The 15,823-nt window shown below is 35.1% G+C and overlaps 1 protein-coding gene and 2 pseudogenes across 2 annotated transcripts; all 3 read left to right on the plus strand.

Annotated features, from left to right (window-relative positions):
- Nucleotides 1-1,322: 1,322 nt before the first annotated feature.
- On the plus strand, nucleotides 1,323-2,598 carry LOC146907855 (uncharacterized; annotated as a pseudogene).
- LOC146907856 (uncharacterized) lies at nucleotides 2,402-3,335 on the plus strand. Its single transcript, XM_085729174.1, has 2 exons — nucleotides 2,402-3,140; nucleotides 3,240-3,335. Exons 1-2 carry the CDS (start codon nucleotides 2,655-2,657, stop codon nucleotides 3,333-3,335), a joined length of 582 nt encoding a protein of 193 aa, XP_085585300.1. The 5' UTR covers nucleotides 2,402-2,654.
- A 2,802-nt stretch (nucleotides 3,336-6,137) lies between these two features.
- On the plus strand, nucleotides 6,138-7,845 carry LOC146907857 (uncharacterized; annotated as a pseudogene). Its single transcript, XR_015020189.1, has 3 exons — nucleotides 6,138-6,800; nucleotides 6,889-7,629; nucleotides 7,723-7,845. The product of XR_015020189.1 is annotated as an uncharacterized LOC146907857 (transcript).
- The last annotated feature ends 7,978 nt before the right edge of the window (nucleotides 7,846-15,823 follow it).

Consider the following 15,823-nt stretch of genomic DNA (forward strand, 5'->3'; position numbering starts at 1 on the left):
GGAGGAATCTGAATATACAGGGACGTGATTTATGCAGATTTTGCTGACGTGATGAAAGGAGGGACCAAAAGTGGAAGAATCTAAAATTACAGGGACAAAATCTAAATCTTTTTGTTACAGGGACTAAAACCGGAATTCGCTAATATATTACAGGGACGAAAAGAGGTACTTACCCTAAAGAAAAAGAGAGGATGATCAAAAAGACGGGTTTTCTGCGTTTGAAATGATGAAGATTGAAGATTTTGAGAAATTGTGTTTCTTTTGGGTTTGATGAAGTTAGTATTTTAAGAAGACAAAGGAGATGGAGATGATGAAGTTGCTGGGTTTCTGATACGTGCACTTCATGTGCTTCATTTTTCCTTTTCTTTTTTATTTCTTTTTTAATTCATCAATACACATGGCTTTTTTCTTTCGTTTTTTAATCAGTAATTACACATGTGGCATGTCACTCATTTGAGTAAGGTGTTACACACGCATTGACTCGGTCAAAATATATTGGGCAAAAGTACTAATATTGCAAAGGAGTTAAAACATGTGGAACTAAATTTATCCTTTCTTTCATAGGAGACAAAATCGTATTATTGGAAAAGGGAATACTGAGTAGTGAAATACTCCCACCTAGTAGTAGTATAGAAACTTGAATGAATAATTATAATAGGAGTATATATCAGTGGTGGATCCAGGACCCTAGGTCAAGGGGTGCAGATTTTCTTACAGTCCTTTAACTTAATTTCATATAACGATTTAGTTATTTATCTGTTTTCATGTTATTTTGGTCATTTTTGTCTGTTTTCATGTGGATTTTCAAGCTTTAAAACTAAGATTAATATGCAAACATGAGTGCATGATTATAGATTTGAATATTGTGGAGTTCACATAGAAATAAAACGATATTTGAAACATAATAACCCATATGCAGACAGATCGATCAACAAGACCAAAATGACATGGAAAAAATATCAAATCGTTTACCTAAAATTATGTTGAGGGTCAACAAGAGTAATTTTATCTAAAATATAATTATTTAAAAGTATAGATAATAGTTCACGCGATATTAGTTCAGTTAGTACAGACATTACATATTATATGCAAGGGTCGGGATTTGAATCCCGGACACCCCCACTTCTCCATATTTATTAAAATGTGTGAGCTCTAGCCACTAGGGTACTTTAAAAAAAAAATAGTTGTTAAAGAACAAGACATTTTTTCTAAAAAAAAAAATGAAAATTAAAGAAGCAAGAAATCGTCCTTATCATAATGGAAATGCTTTATTTGTAAAATTTAACAAAGGTTGCATATTATAGTTCTGCAATTGGAATACTATGGCTGACAGTGCTACTAAATCTGTTGAACAAGTTGACTAAATTACCTTGAAAGTTATGGTGGATAAAGAAAAGAACAAAGTTCTGTATGCTGGTGCAGGGAAGGATTTTTATGATGTTCTTTTGAGCTTCTTATAACATTACCTCTAGGGACTATTGCATGACTTGTATCCAAAGAGTCAAATATTGAAACGGTGAGATTTGGCAGCATCAGCTCACTGTATAAGGTGTGGCAGATCTTGATCAACAATATCTATGCTCACATACCTGTAAAGAAATGCTACTCAATCCTAGAAACTCTATGGGACCTTATTGCAAGAAAATGAAGCTGAATATTGACGACACAAAACCCATGCAGCACTTCATCTGTGAAAAATGGGAATTTATTAGAAAGAAAAGTGAGAGCCGTTTGAGCATATTTGGGAATCAAAAGTGCAGTTGTGGGAATGTAATGGACACTGTATTATCTCCACCGCCAGAATGTGAGTTTAGAAACGGCTTTGTAAAGGAAACTGCTACCTTTATCATTTCAGATGATCTTTCTATGATGCCTAATGTTTTTGGAAAAGTTGTGCATCTACTTAAATGTTGGCGCTATTGTGGAAGAAACCGTTGATATTAGCAAGATAGAGGCATGTTTTTAGATTCTATGACATTTGTGTTGTTGATCATATTGTTGTCAAAATCCCAACTTAAATCCTAAAATCCAGGATTTTGCGACTTTCTTCACCTTCAGATACTCAAATCCGTAGTAGAATCCCAAAATAGGTAAAATCTTTCGATTTTGATTGCGATTTTACGACTTCTTATAAACTAAGTCATTTATGAATATATACCATTTATAACATATATTTAGTATTATTACTTTTTTTGGTAAAATCCATCAATCTTGATTGCGATTTTACCAATTTCTTATATCGATTCTACAAAAGTAGTTGAGTAAAATCCTTCGATTTTGGTTGCGATTTCACGATTGTCGATTTTTCTCTTCTCTTTCGACCTGAAGCAAAATTTTGATTTTAACAACATTGGTTGATCAACTTTTCTCATTAATTATTTCTATTTTTTGAATTTTGCAGGTAAGTTGTCCTTGGTCTCAAAGACCCCTTTGACAAACTTCATCTTCAAGAAGAAACCTTTTCGTGATAAATTTGACAAGAGAGAGCAATACAAGTATAAGAACGGAGAGGTGTCATCTGAAGAGGATAGGCAGATGTTTGTGAAAATATTGCGAATAAAATCAACTGGAGAGATTTGTTTGTTGAAGGAGGTGTAAATTTTATTGACTTTCTTTTCAGTTTTCTCACCTTCCCATTATGAGGAGTGTTGCATATGCTTCAAGCATTCTCTTCTTTAAGCTGCATTGATAATTTGTACAAAAGTGTGGCTGAGTTGAATTCCGATACATACTTAATGTCACAGGGACTCAAGGACAAACTAACTAAGCCTCCCCTTGCAGCGCAATTTGATCTCAGCAATCAGATATTACCCATTTCTGCAGCTACCTTACCTGGCTATTATTGTCGTAATTACTTTAATGGATGCTATAATCGTACTCTTACTACTACATACACACACTGTGATTATTTTAATATTTATGGTGAAATGTGTGTGCGCTTGAACTTGGTTGATCCCAAGTTCTCTACATCAAAATCATCAAGTTGTAGAGAGTTTGCAAAAGGAACATCAATATACATGGTTACAGACGACTTGGTTGTGACTCCAATGTCGTCCTCTACTGCTATTTCACATCTAAATGGTTCAAACTTTCCTCTGGTTGATGTGGAGGAAAGGATCGTTAGTATTGGTGTGAAGGAGGTAAGCGTTATTTCGTAAGACTTTTCACATTATTATTGATCGCAATTAATTTTCGTTTGCATATGTTAATACAATTATTTGTTTGTTTACATGTTTCAGAGTATCAGCATTCTTAAGGCTTCATTGACCTCAACGTCTGCTTTGACAAATGGTCTCAACCAATTCTTAACAACAACCATTAAGGAAGGGAAATGAAGATTGATTTTCCTCTATGAAAACTTGGTTTACAAACGTTATTAGACCCATAATGTAGTTGATATATGGACTACTCTTTCCTCAGATATTTGCTTCTTCCTTTAGTTTTGATATTGGCTTTCATATGGTTCGTTATGAAATGAAGTTGATACTAACTTGCATCTACAGTAGTAATGTTTATTCTACTAAAGATTAGGACTTGTTTAGTAGGACTTGTTTAAACTTTACACTGTCGTATAGGCTCATGATTGATAAAAGAAAGTGTGGTCTTGTCAACTCTTCTTAGAGTTGGAGATGGCTCTTGATTTATTTTCTTCAATTATTAATGGTCATCTTGGACACTGGATGTTTTCCTTGCTGAGTTTATGTCAAATTTTTAGAGTTTGAATATGTCTTGGTTAGAGGCTATAGGAATATTTACTACTACTTGGATTCCTTCTCTGCGGTGGGATTGATTTCTATTGTCTCCCTCTTTTTACTTCTATATGTTTCCGTCCTCTACAGAATTATAATCTTTTAACGCTTGCATGTACTGCCCATATATGACATATTTTCAATCTCAAAGAAGGTGATATTCTTGCTAAAGATGAATCTTCTCTTGAGGAAAAATTTAAGATTTTTGGAGACTCCCCATGTTGGGCTTAAACAATTTTTTTAGTTGATGATATGTGCGTCATTTTCCCCTTTTATATTTCCTCTAGTCGGTTAAAAACCATTCATTAGGAGCAACCAAGGGAAGGACAGGATTCTCTCAAGAACTCTAACTTCCAAACCTTATTCCACTTATTTGTGATATTTTTAGACAAAATGACTTCCCAAAATTCGGATTTCCACCAAAGTGAATTTAACATGTTTTGTCGGTTTCAAAATAATTGTTACATTTGTTTCCACTAATATACCATTTATTTATTGAATTTTACTACATTTAACTACTTCATCGACTAGTGGCGGAGCGAGAAAAAAAAGTTGGGGTGGGCCACTAAAATCAACCGTTGAAAAATTGTTTAAAGTCTCGCAAAATAGACCTATAATTGAATTATTTAAATTTTTCGGGTGGGCCAGTACACCACTTTGCGGGAATTTGGATCAACCGAAACCTAAAATCGACATAAAATTGTATAAAATCTTGCAAAATAGATCTATAATTGAATTATTTAAATTTTTCGGGTGAGCCACTACACCACTTTGCGGGAATTTGGATCAACCGAAACCTAAAACCGACACAAAATTATATAAAATCTTGCAAAATAGACCTATAATCGTTATTTTTTAATTTTTTCGGGTGGGTCGTGGCCCACCCCAGCCCATGAAGGGCTCCGCCACTGTCATCAACTACAATTAATAAGAGCATTTTAGCAAATAATATTAATTTTACTATTGAAATCAGCATAGTTACTCATTTCCTTAAGAATGACACACAACATTAACAAATAATTAAAATGAGACGGAGAAAATATTTATTTTCATGCATATCCCATCAATTTAACTTTAACAAAATTTCATTAAATATTTGAGTCAACCAACGGCAGCAGCTCTCCATTCTCCTCCCTGAGCACCTCTTCTCTTCTCATACTCTCTCAAATTGTAATCTCTCTCAACCAAAAGCAGCAGCTCTCCATTCTCCTCCTTCTCAACTCTCACCTCTCACTCACTCTTAGGTTAGCCATTGATTCTCCAATTTCTCCTTCATTCTCCAGTTGCTTGTTTTAGGGTTTTAAAATTGGGAATTTGAAAATAGGATTGATGTTTTGCTGCATAATTCATTCATTGTTTCGATTGTTTTATTTCTTTATTACGAAAACTAAATCTGCTTTGTTAGGGTTTCCTTTGTGGTAGAATCAAATGCTATATTTCTTATAATCTTGCTTCAATTTGGTGGACTTAATTTTCATTTACAGCATTCTCAATGACAACAATTAGCTTAATTTGTTTTGCATGATTATTTATTCTCTTTAAGGTTTGTATTCAATGTGTTTGATGAAAACCTCCAATACTGTTTTGATGATGGTTTCTGTTCCAAAATTACCTATCCACATTTGAGTTTCAAAACTAATTTGAGAGCAGCTCCTGAAATTAAATTGATAGAGGAATGTTGCATAGTGCATACATACTTGGAGAGCGTTTTTTTCGTTTTGGTGTGCTGCTGCTTCTGTGTGGTCTGTCAGTTTAGCGTAGTAAGCATATTTGGCTTGCATAGTGTTTATTTTTATGGAATTGCCGAGTATTGAGTTGAAAGGTGCTCGCTCTTTTGCTTTTGGCACCTTTGTAAGGGCACACTACTATATTTTAGACTATTTTATTCGCGAGTTTTTGTGTTTCTTCACAATCTCGACGGGAATAATATATGTCGATTAAAAAAAATATTTATTTGAAATTTTAGCTCCACATGTATCTGGATCTTCCCCTGAGTACTAGGTACTATGTGAAATAAACAATGTATGACTCATAACTTGAAGTGGCATAGAAACTTGAATGGATGCATTATACTGCTCCCTTGAGTTTCAAGAAATTACTGTTCAAGAAGATTGTTGCTGACTTGCTGTATTTATGTCTATTGGATAACCTCGTGCAAAGCCATTTGTTTAGCTAACTAATAACCGATTCAAACTGTTGCACTCTCTCTGTTGTGGTTCTTAAATATATTTTCCTTTCCAAGGTCATATACTTTCGAAACTAGAGCACCATGAAGTAGCAATTTTAATTTTCTTCATAGATATAAATGTCCACTAATTGAAGAAGCATTATAAATACTAATTTACTTTTTCTACATTTTGACAAAGGTATAGTTTCTGCAATTGCTAATTTGTTACTACTGTGGCTGACGGTGCAACTGAATCTGTTGAACAAAATGACAAAATTACGTTGAGAGTTATGGTGGATAAAGAAAGTAACAAAGTTTTGTATGCTGAAGCAATGAAGGATTTTGTTGATGTTCTCTTCAGCTTCTTTACCTTGCCCTTAGGGACTATTGCAAGACTCGTTGCTACAGACTCAAATATTGAAGCAGTTCAATATGGCAGCATTAGCTCACTGTATCAAAGTGTAAAAGATCTTAATCAACAATATTTATGCACGAATACCTGCAAGGAAATGCTGCTGCAGCCAAGAAGCTCTATGGAAGCTTATTGTCAAAAGCTCAAACTGAATATAGACGACACAGAACCTTTGCAGCACTTCGTGTGCGAGAAGTGGGATTGTGTTAGAAAGCAAAGTGGAGCCCGTTTGAGCATTTTTAAGAATCAAAAGTGCAGTTGCGGAAAAGTAATGAACCTAGTATAGTCCCCGCCAAAAGAATGTTTGAGTTTAGGAAATGGCTTTGCTAAGGAAACCGCCACATTTATCATTTCTGATGATCTTACTGTGATGCCTAATGATTTTGGAACAGTTATACCACTACTTCAAAAGCTTGAAATCACAAACATTGGTGTTATTGTTGAAGAATCTGTCGAAATCAGCAAGCAAGAGGCATCCTCTCTATATATAACTCTCATCTTTGTATATCATTATTTTGTTTAGTTTATTTTTTTTTCTCATCAAATATTCATTTTTGTAGATAACTAATATTCTCAAGTTGTCATTCGTCTCAAAGACCCCTTTAACTGACTACGTATTTAAGAAGAAACATTTCTGTGATGAATTTGTCAAGACAAACCAACCAGAGTTTAAGAATAGAGAAGAAACATCTGAAGAGGGTAGGCAGATGTCTGTGAAAATTTTGCAAAGAAAATCAACTGGAGAGATTTTGTTTGTTGAAGGAGGGGTAGATTTTATTGACTTTATTTTTAGTTTTCTAACCTTCCCCTTGGGGGGAGTGTTGCATATGCTTCAAGGATTCTCTTCTTTAAGCTGCATTGATAATTTATATAAAAGCGTAACTGAGTTGAGTCCAGATACATATTTAACGTCACAAGAACTTAAAGATAAACTAACTAAGCCTCCCATTGCAGCACAATTTGAGCTCAGCAATCCAACTTTACCAATTTCTGCAGATACCTTGCCTGTCTATTATTATCATACTTACTATAATTCTCGGTGGATTTGCTCTCTTCGTATTACATATTATTGTTGTGGTTCTGATGATAGGTGTGTACTTTTGAATTTTGTTGATCCTAAGTATTCTGCTTCAAAATCATCAAGTTGTGGAGAATTTGCAAAAGGACCATCAGTATACATGGTTACAGATGACTTGGTTGTGACTCCAACCTCATCCTTCAATGCTATTTCACATCTAAAGAGTTTAAACGTTCCTCTATCTGATGTAGAGGAAAAAGTGGTTAGAATTGGTGTGAACGAGGTAATTCACAAATTAAGACTTTTCGCGTTGTTATTGCAATTAATTTTCATTTCCATACATTATTACAGTGCTTTATTTGTTTACATGTTGCAGGGTCTCAGCATTCTTAAGGCTTCATTGACCTCAACTTCTGCTTTGACAAATGGTCTCAACCAATTCTTAACAACAACCATTAAGAAAGCAAAATGACCGATGATTTACCTCTATGAAAACTTGGTTTACAAACATAATTAAACCTGTAGTGTAGTTGATATATCAACTACTATTTCATCAGATATTTAATATATGTTTTATGTAAATTATTTTGAACATCTCATACTTATATTTCCATCTCTCCATAATTGATTTTCTATATTCAACGGCGACCTTGATATAAAATAACTCTCTAATACATTTGGTTCTTATAGAATATTGTTTTAGCACCTAGCTGATCCTTGAAAGAAAAAACTAACAATATTGTTTATGACATAACCAGCAATTTAATATAAGCCTTGAGTGACAGTCTTCATCTTTAGGAAGCAACATGTCCTTGACGAACCAATTTGAGTTTAAGATTAAAGAAATTACTTCGGTCGGGGGCAGCCAGATGACTGAAAGTAATGAGAAGATCAACTGAAGAGATTTTGTTCAATGAATCAGGGGTTGGTTATATTGACTTTGTTTTCAGTTTTCTCACTTTCCCCTTGGGAGCAGTGTTACATATGCTTCAAGGATTCTCTTCTTAAAGCTTCATTGACCTCAACATCTGCTTTGACAAATGGACTCAAACACTTCATAACAACCATTAATGAGGAGAAATGACAAGTTGATATATCGACACTGTTCCTTTAAATACTACTGTTTGGTTATGTTTTAAGTAAACAATTTTGAATTTCTCAAACAGTATGTTGTTTTTCATTTCTCGGTGCTTAACTATGATATTTGGTTTGTGTGTTTGTTTCAAATTTTTCTTAAAAAAGTTGGGTCTGAATTTGAAACAAAATTTTTAAATTTCCATCAGGGTATTTTACCGGTGTAGTCCGTCCAAATATCAGTTCTATCTGAAGTTCGTGCGAAATCTATTTTTAACCCGTCCAAAATTGGTTTGTAAATCTATGCCAAAATGATATTTTTACTGGTGTACAATTCACAGTTTCTAGCAAGGCGTTTATATACTATGCTCTATGTAAAAGTTACTTCACCTCGTATCAGAAACCAATTTAGCCAGACTATTGTGCTTCAAGGCTTCAACTCCCTTTCAAACTTTCAAGGATGTCACTCACCAAAACTAAATATTTCTTCTGTTGTTTACATTTATTTGATTGATCTGCTGATACATAAATGAATTTGGCTGCAAAACATTTTTCTTGAAAGCGCTCTAAATATCACCGCATAATGTGGTTAATTAGTCAAACACTAAAATCAGATTATAACAAACTGAATTGCATTAACTTGTGCAGAAAATTTTCCAACTGCAGATCATAAACATGCCATTTATAAGATTGGCTGCAGTGTCATAATTTTGTTGTTACACCCTCACCCTTGTATCATGCAGCATCATATCAGCTTCAATGATACTAAGGCAAATCTTTTAGGATCATGTATTGAACCAGTAAAACAATGTTAGATGTAATGTATAGTTTTGCTTACTTATGACAGAATAAAGACAACCACCTAAGTTGTAGTTGATATTATTTGTTCTAAAAAAGTATGAGCTTTTACTTATCGATTGTTGTATTATATGGCTTGGTACTTGTTTTATCTTGGTTTTCGGGTGTCAAACATTGATTGCGTTTGAACCTTTCAAACCGGTGATATCTTATTTTTTCTTGGGAAGGGAAAAAGTAAGCAAAACCCTTGAGAATCGAGGTCCGGGAGTTGTTTTCGCTACGGGAAGGTGTTAGGCACCCATAACGACTATAGTAACCTATAGGAACCGTCTTTAATTTCTACGCGCGCGCTTTATTTTTAAATGCTATTTTGAAAGTGTTTATTAAACCTAAGAATGTTCTAAGTGAAGAATTGGAGAGAGAAGAATGTTTTTGGATTTTTATTTTAGTTGAATTGAAGGAATTTTGTTCCTTGCCTACGTACCCGTTTAAGGGATCAAATCCACCGTAGTTCTCTCTCAAAAAATGTTTTTGTTTTTGTTGGTTGATTTTAAGTTTGAAAATGGAAATTTGAAGAATAGAGATTGGGAGGCCTTAAAGGCATGAGAATTTATGAAAAGAGTGAGGTTTGATTAGTCATTTTGCAAAAGAAGTCAAAGTTTGATTATTTTTCATTGTAGTTTGATTAAGAAAATAAAAGGAAAATTCAATGGGGTTTTGGACCCCAAGGTTTATTAAGAAAATGGTTTGAGTGAAGTTTGTTCATATTTTTTTGGAAAATTGGTTTTTCTAAGTATAAAAGCCTAAACATTCATCTAAACATACAATCCTAAACATACATCTAAACATGCATATTCTAGCTATATCTAAAGTGATGTGTGTGCATGTGTCGGTGCTTGTGTCGGTGTACATCATTAGAGTCCATTGTCCTTATTACATCATTGGCCTAGATACATTCTATGGCCTCTTTGCCAAGAAATTAAAAGGCATAAAGGTAAAATATTACAAAATTCCTAAGTCTTACATTCTAAGTCTTGGTACAAATTTAAAGTGCAAGGAATTGAAGTGAAGGAGGAGATGAAGTATGCTTATGGGATGCATGAAACATGAAACAAAATGGGTTAGTAGAACCAAATGATATAGAAACAAAATGACAAATGCCTAGTAAAACAAATATAACTTGCAAGTAAAGTAAACTAACAACTTTAGTAAAAAAGTGACAAAGGACTTGAAATTCAATATAATCCTAAAGCAAGCTCAAGACCTAGATTCTCACAACATTATGACATTTCAAGTGATCCATCCCAAGGGAACAAATATGAGAACCAAGGAAAGTTAACATGCCGAAAATTAGAAGATTTTCAAGCTCTTTATGCACTTTCATTTCACAAAAGATTTTCACATTATTTGCCAAACACAAGGCCCACAAAATTCAAACCAAAACAGCATGTAAACTCCGATTTTCATGATGTAAATCATCACAAAAATCACATGTTCAATACCACAAACATAGGCCAAAGCATCAAGTTCAAAGCACGTCAAAATCCCACAAGGTTTTTTTAAAAAAGAACCAATTACAAAGAATCATCGCACATATATTGTGAAGTAGGTTTTAACATGCAATTATTTCCCAAAGGGCCAAGTCTCAAATGCCAGCATTAACCGCAAGAAAGGAGAAAAAAAAATGACAACATCTTAAAGGTTCTTTAACGAGATTTCTACCAAAGTTGAAACATTAAACTAAACAAGCAATCGATATTTTCCTATATTTTTCTAAGCAACTTTAACATATGAAACACATCAAGAATTAACAAAAATACCAAGAAGAACGACTAGAAAAATTTTAGTAATTTTATCAAGCGATTTGGAACAAACGGGGGTGTAAAAAGCAAGAAATCATCACAAACATGCAGGGAAGAGGGGTGTACATAGCAACATACCTGCAGGAATAGGTTTGGGCTTAGGGAAATGAGGAACTGGATCGGTTTAGCCTAACCGGGTTGGATGAGATCCGACCCGTATATAACAAAGCACCACCGTATCTTGTAATATCAATACTAGATCCCTTTCAACACTGTCTGCAGCTGGTGTAATCCCTAATGAAATTGAATCACACTTTTGACGGCAAAGATCCTTCAAGCTTCCATCGCCATGAAAACCATTAAGTAACCAATTAAAGAAGGATTCAATAACATCGAACTTGAACCGTGATTCCTGAGAAGAAAATAGACACCATCTTGAAAGCAATACGACAGCGACAAGCAGAGTTCAACCACAAATTCACAACCTTATCATCAAGAACACTCCCTGAAAGTGAAAGCAAGAGGATCGGAAAATTGAAGAAGAAAGACAAAGAGATGGTGAATCTCTATTTCCTCTTCTTTATTGGAGAACGATGCATTATTTTGTTGATTTTGATTCCGATTCCCAGTTCAGTTCTGGTGAGATGTTGCTGCGATTGAATCATCCATTTTATCAACAAATTTGCGCCAACTAAACCCTACTCGAAACTGAATCGAATCTGTATGACAAAGGTCCTTCAAGCTTCAAGAATCGCGATAATTTCCGCAAGAGGAAAGCTCAATTTCGCAATACAGTAACCAGTTGAAGAAAGGTTCAATAATATGGAGCTTGAACGTGATTCCTGGGCAGAAACTTGATTCCTGAAAACGACACCATCTCTGATTGTAATTTCGCTCCGGATTCGTTCACGGTTTTCCTTTCCATTTTCAAGATTCAGGCTGGTTCGATGTCACCGTATGATGGTACGTTCAACCAAAAGATTCACCGTCGCAATTTCACGGAGGGAATCGATCAATTTCACCACGTTGCAACGTTCAAAGAGAGTGATACAGCGGAGATAGAAGAAACGTGACAGTTCCGAGTTCGTCACCGCCGTCGTAAGTCCAATTCGCGTTTCAATCGGACTTGTAACAGATTCGTTTCTGCTTGCTCTTTACCTTTCGATCTGGACGCTCTTTCTTCACGTTTTCACGAATCCGAATTCCTCTCCCTGGATCAGGCGTGAGTTTCTTTCGATCCTCTTTGCTTCCGTAGCCTTTGATTCGGTTTAAGCTTCCTCCATCCTTCAAGTTCGAATCCAAGCTTTGTTGTTGAAGATTGGAACAGATTTGAGCAAGGATCGTTTGTTGATATCGAATTGACGTGGTTGCGGTTTAGAAATCGCTTGTTGGAAGCAGATTCGATCAAAAAATCAGCAACATGAGAGTGCACTCGTATGAAATTGTGTTGGAATTGTTTGAATGGATGAATGTTGGTGATGAATACTAGTGGTTATGGAAGTTGAGTAGTGAAAATGGTGGTGGTTTGTGGTGGTTTAGGTTGGTTAGGGTGGTGGTTGAAGGTGGTTATGGTGGAGATGTGGTGGTTATGGAGGTTGTTGAAGCTTTTGGCTATGGTGGAAGTTAGTTAGAGGAGAGAGAAAGTTGTTAGAAGAGAGGGAAAATGGAGAGAAAATAAATTATGAATTTTGTGATTTTTGTGGAGTTTTTGTGAAAATGGTTAATTGTGTGAACCTTGACCAACTTTGACCTATTTATAGGTGATGTGGAAATGCTTGGACCAATGGGAGTGGGACATGTGGCACTTGACTTGTAACAAACCTTGACTTTGACTTAAAAAGGGATTAAAATGCAAATAACAAAAGTACGAGGACTAAAATGAAAATTAAACTAAAAATTTAATTAAAAAAGTAAATTGAAAAATAACATAAAGCGAGACGATTAAAAACAACGAAGCAGACAAGAGATTTTATGTGAAATGACCAAAACGCCCCTAGGGACTAAAACGACTAAAAACGACTCAAATGCAATTTTAAAATGATTTTTTAACAAGGGATTAAAGCAAGAATTCATACAAGCAAAATAAGAGACTCAGAGACAATTTTTAGAATTTTAAACAGGGCTTTAACACATGAAAAGACTAAAATGCCCCTAGGGGCAAAACTGACTCAAAATGACTTCAAATGCAATTTTTGAACTGGATTTTGACATAGAATGAAATGAAGACTTATTCAAACTATTTGAAAGGACTCAACCAAATTTTTAAAAGACTGAAAGAAGTTTTAACACAGGAAATGACTAAAATGCCCCTAGGGGCTAAACTGACTAAAAAATGGCTCAACTGATATTTTTTGAAATGAATTTTGACATGAGATTGAAACAAGGACTTATGCAAACCAAATTAAAAGACTCAAACAATTTTCAAAAATGAGTTGAATGCACGAAATGACTAAAATACCCTTTTACATGAATTTTGCAAATAACATTGAAATAAAATGCAGAGAAAGATGTAATTGACCGGAGACATATCAAATGACTTATAATGCAAGAAAAGAAGAATTGAACAAGTATTTTTAGGTCCAAAATTAGGGTATAACAGCTGCCCCTATTTAAGTTTCTTTGTCCGGAGAGTCAAGAGACGAAGTCTTTGAGTTGACGGGACGAAGATACTTAAATATTAACATTTGCACTGCTTTTGGACATAAAAATACACTTTCAGATTTTCAAACAAACACGAATGCCATGCAACATTTCATTTATGAATGCAAGACAATCGAACCGGAATCTACGGGCTGTGTCACACCACCAAGGGATTTACAGACATCAAGGTAGAAAGAACGGGCAACAAATAGACAGGTACAAGCTGTTCTTTGGATCGAACTTGCCACTTGACCGAGGAATACAAAACAAGAGATAGGTGCAAGCTGTTCTTGGGATCGAACTTGGCACTTGACCGGAAACATAGACATATAGGCAGATACAAGCTGTTCTTTGGATCAAACTTGACACTTGATTGAAAACATAGACATATAGGCAGATACAAGCTGTTCTTTGGATCGAACTTGACACTTGATTGAAAATACAAACAGATAGACAGACGCAAACTGTTCTTTGGATCGAACTGGCCGTTTGGCTGGAGCTATAGACAAAAAGGGTTGATACAAGCTGTTCTTTGGATCGAACTTGCTTGTTGGATTATCACCACGTCACGTGGGAGGGTGCAGACTGTTCTCTTAGAACGAACTTGTCGTTTGACCGATAACAAAGCATAAGCTGGGTACAAACTGTTCTTCAGATTGAACTTGCCGTCTGACTGGAAACATAGGTATATAAGCAGGTACAAGTGGTTCTTTTTTGGATTGAACCTGGCACTTGACCAGTAACAAGATACAAATTGAGAGTCTGGTTTAACAAGATACCAATTGAGGGTACATTGTCATTGACCTGGTTTGAAAATAGACATGACCATTTTTGTTGGCCCAAGAGTAAATTGACATTGATTTGAATTGAGTTGAAAGTTGAATTTGACATTGACATTGACATTGGCATTGACATTGACATTGGCATTTGACATTAACATTGACATTGACATTGACATTGACATTGACATTGACATTGGCATTTGACATTAACATTGACATTGACATTGGCATTTGACATTGACATTTGACATTGACATTTGACATTGGATATTTGACATTGACATTTGACATTGGATACTGACATTGACATTGACATTGGCTTGGCAATTGAAATTGACATTGACATTGACATTGGCTTGGCAATTGAAATTGACATTGACATTTGACATTGACATTTGACATTGACATTGACATTGGCATTGGATATTGACATTTGACATTGACATTAGATATTGACATTGACATTGAAATTGACATTGACATTGACATTTGAAATTGACATTGACATTGACATTGACATTGACATTGGATATTGACATTTGACATTGACATTTGACATTGACATTGGCATTGGATATTGACATTTGACATTGACATTGACATTGGCATTGGATATTGACATTTGACATTGAATATTTACATTTGACATTGACATTTGACATTGACATTGAATTTGACAGTTGACAGTTGGATATGCAACATGTATGTATGGTATAGCAAGATTATTGGATATATGAGCACATAAAATGCATGATTATGCATGTATGAATGCTTGAAATGCATGATTGGTTTGTAACTTGACAGAGAAAGTTTCACAGAGATAGACGAAACATTGGAAGATTGGGCACGTAGTGGCTCGTGCTGCGACATATTCACAGGGGAAAACCTCTTTGGAGAGACCGTCGTTGAGAGACGTATCGAAACCATGGCTGAGGGCAGTAAAACTTGTAAAGAAGGGACCCTTGGAAGGTTCTTGGACACAGTTCGCCGTTGCTAGGCGTGTCAGTGCTGGGTAAACATTGGATGTTCGCATCTGTGGTCAATGCTTTTTTCAATATTTCATTCTTTCATTTTCCATCTTCAAAACCCCATTTTTGTCTGAACCGCCCTTTCGGGTTTTCGATTCACCGGGGAGTAAATTCTTTTCATTGCCCCATTCTTGCCTGAATTGCCTTCATAGGTTGTCAATCAGCGGGGTGCTCATTTTTGCCTAAGCCGCCCTTTCGGGTTTTCAACTTAGCGAGCTTTTTATTTTCATTTTTTCAATTTCATTCTGTTTTTCATTCTTGCCATTGACCACAGATCATCCTGGGGAGTAACCTGCTTGTAACATGTATTGAAATAGACAGTGACATTCATTCATTCATGCATGTTTCATTGA

This window comes from Medicago sativa, chromosome 7, assembly GCF_051527215.1.
Source record: "Medicago sativa cultivar Bolivia chromosome 7, Bolivia_mono, whole genome shotgun sequence".
Taxonomy (NCBI): Eukaryota; Viridiplantae; Streptophyta; class Magnoliopsida; order Fabales; family Fabaceae; genus Medicago; species Medicago sativa.

What these genes read in the sequence shown, in the direction of transcription:
- LOC146907856 (XM_085729174.1), top strand. Translation starts at nt 2,655, where the DNA reads ATGCTTCAAGCATTCTCTTCTTTAAGCTGCATTGATAATTTGTACAAA. An exon ending in TTAGTATTGGTGTGAAGGAG is followed by an intron (nt 3,141 to 3,239) that starts GTAAGCGTTATT and finishes TACATGTTTCAG; the next exon opens with AGTATCAGCATTCTTAAGGC.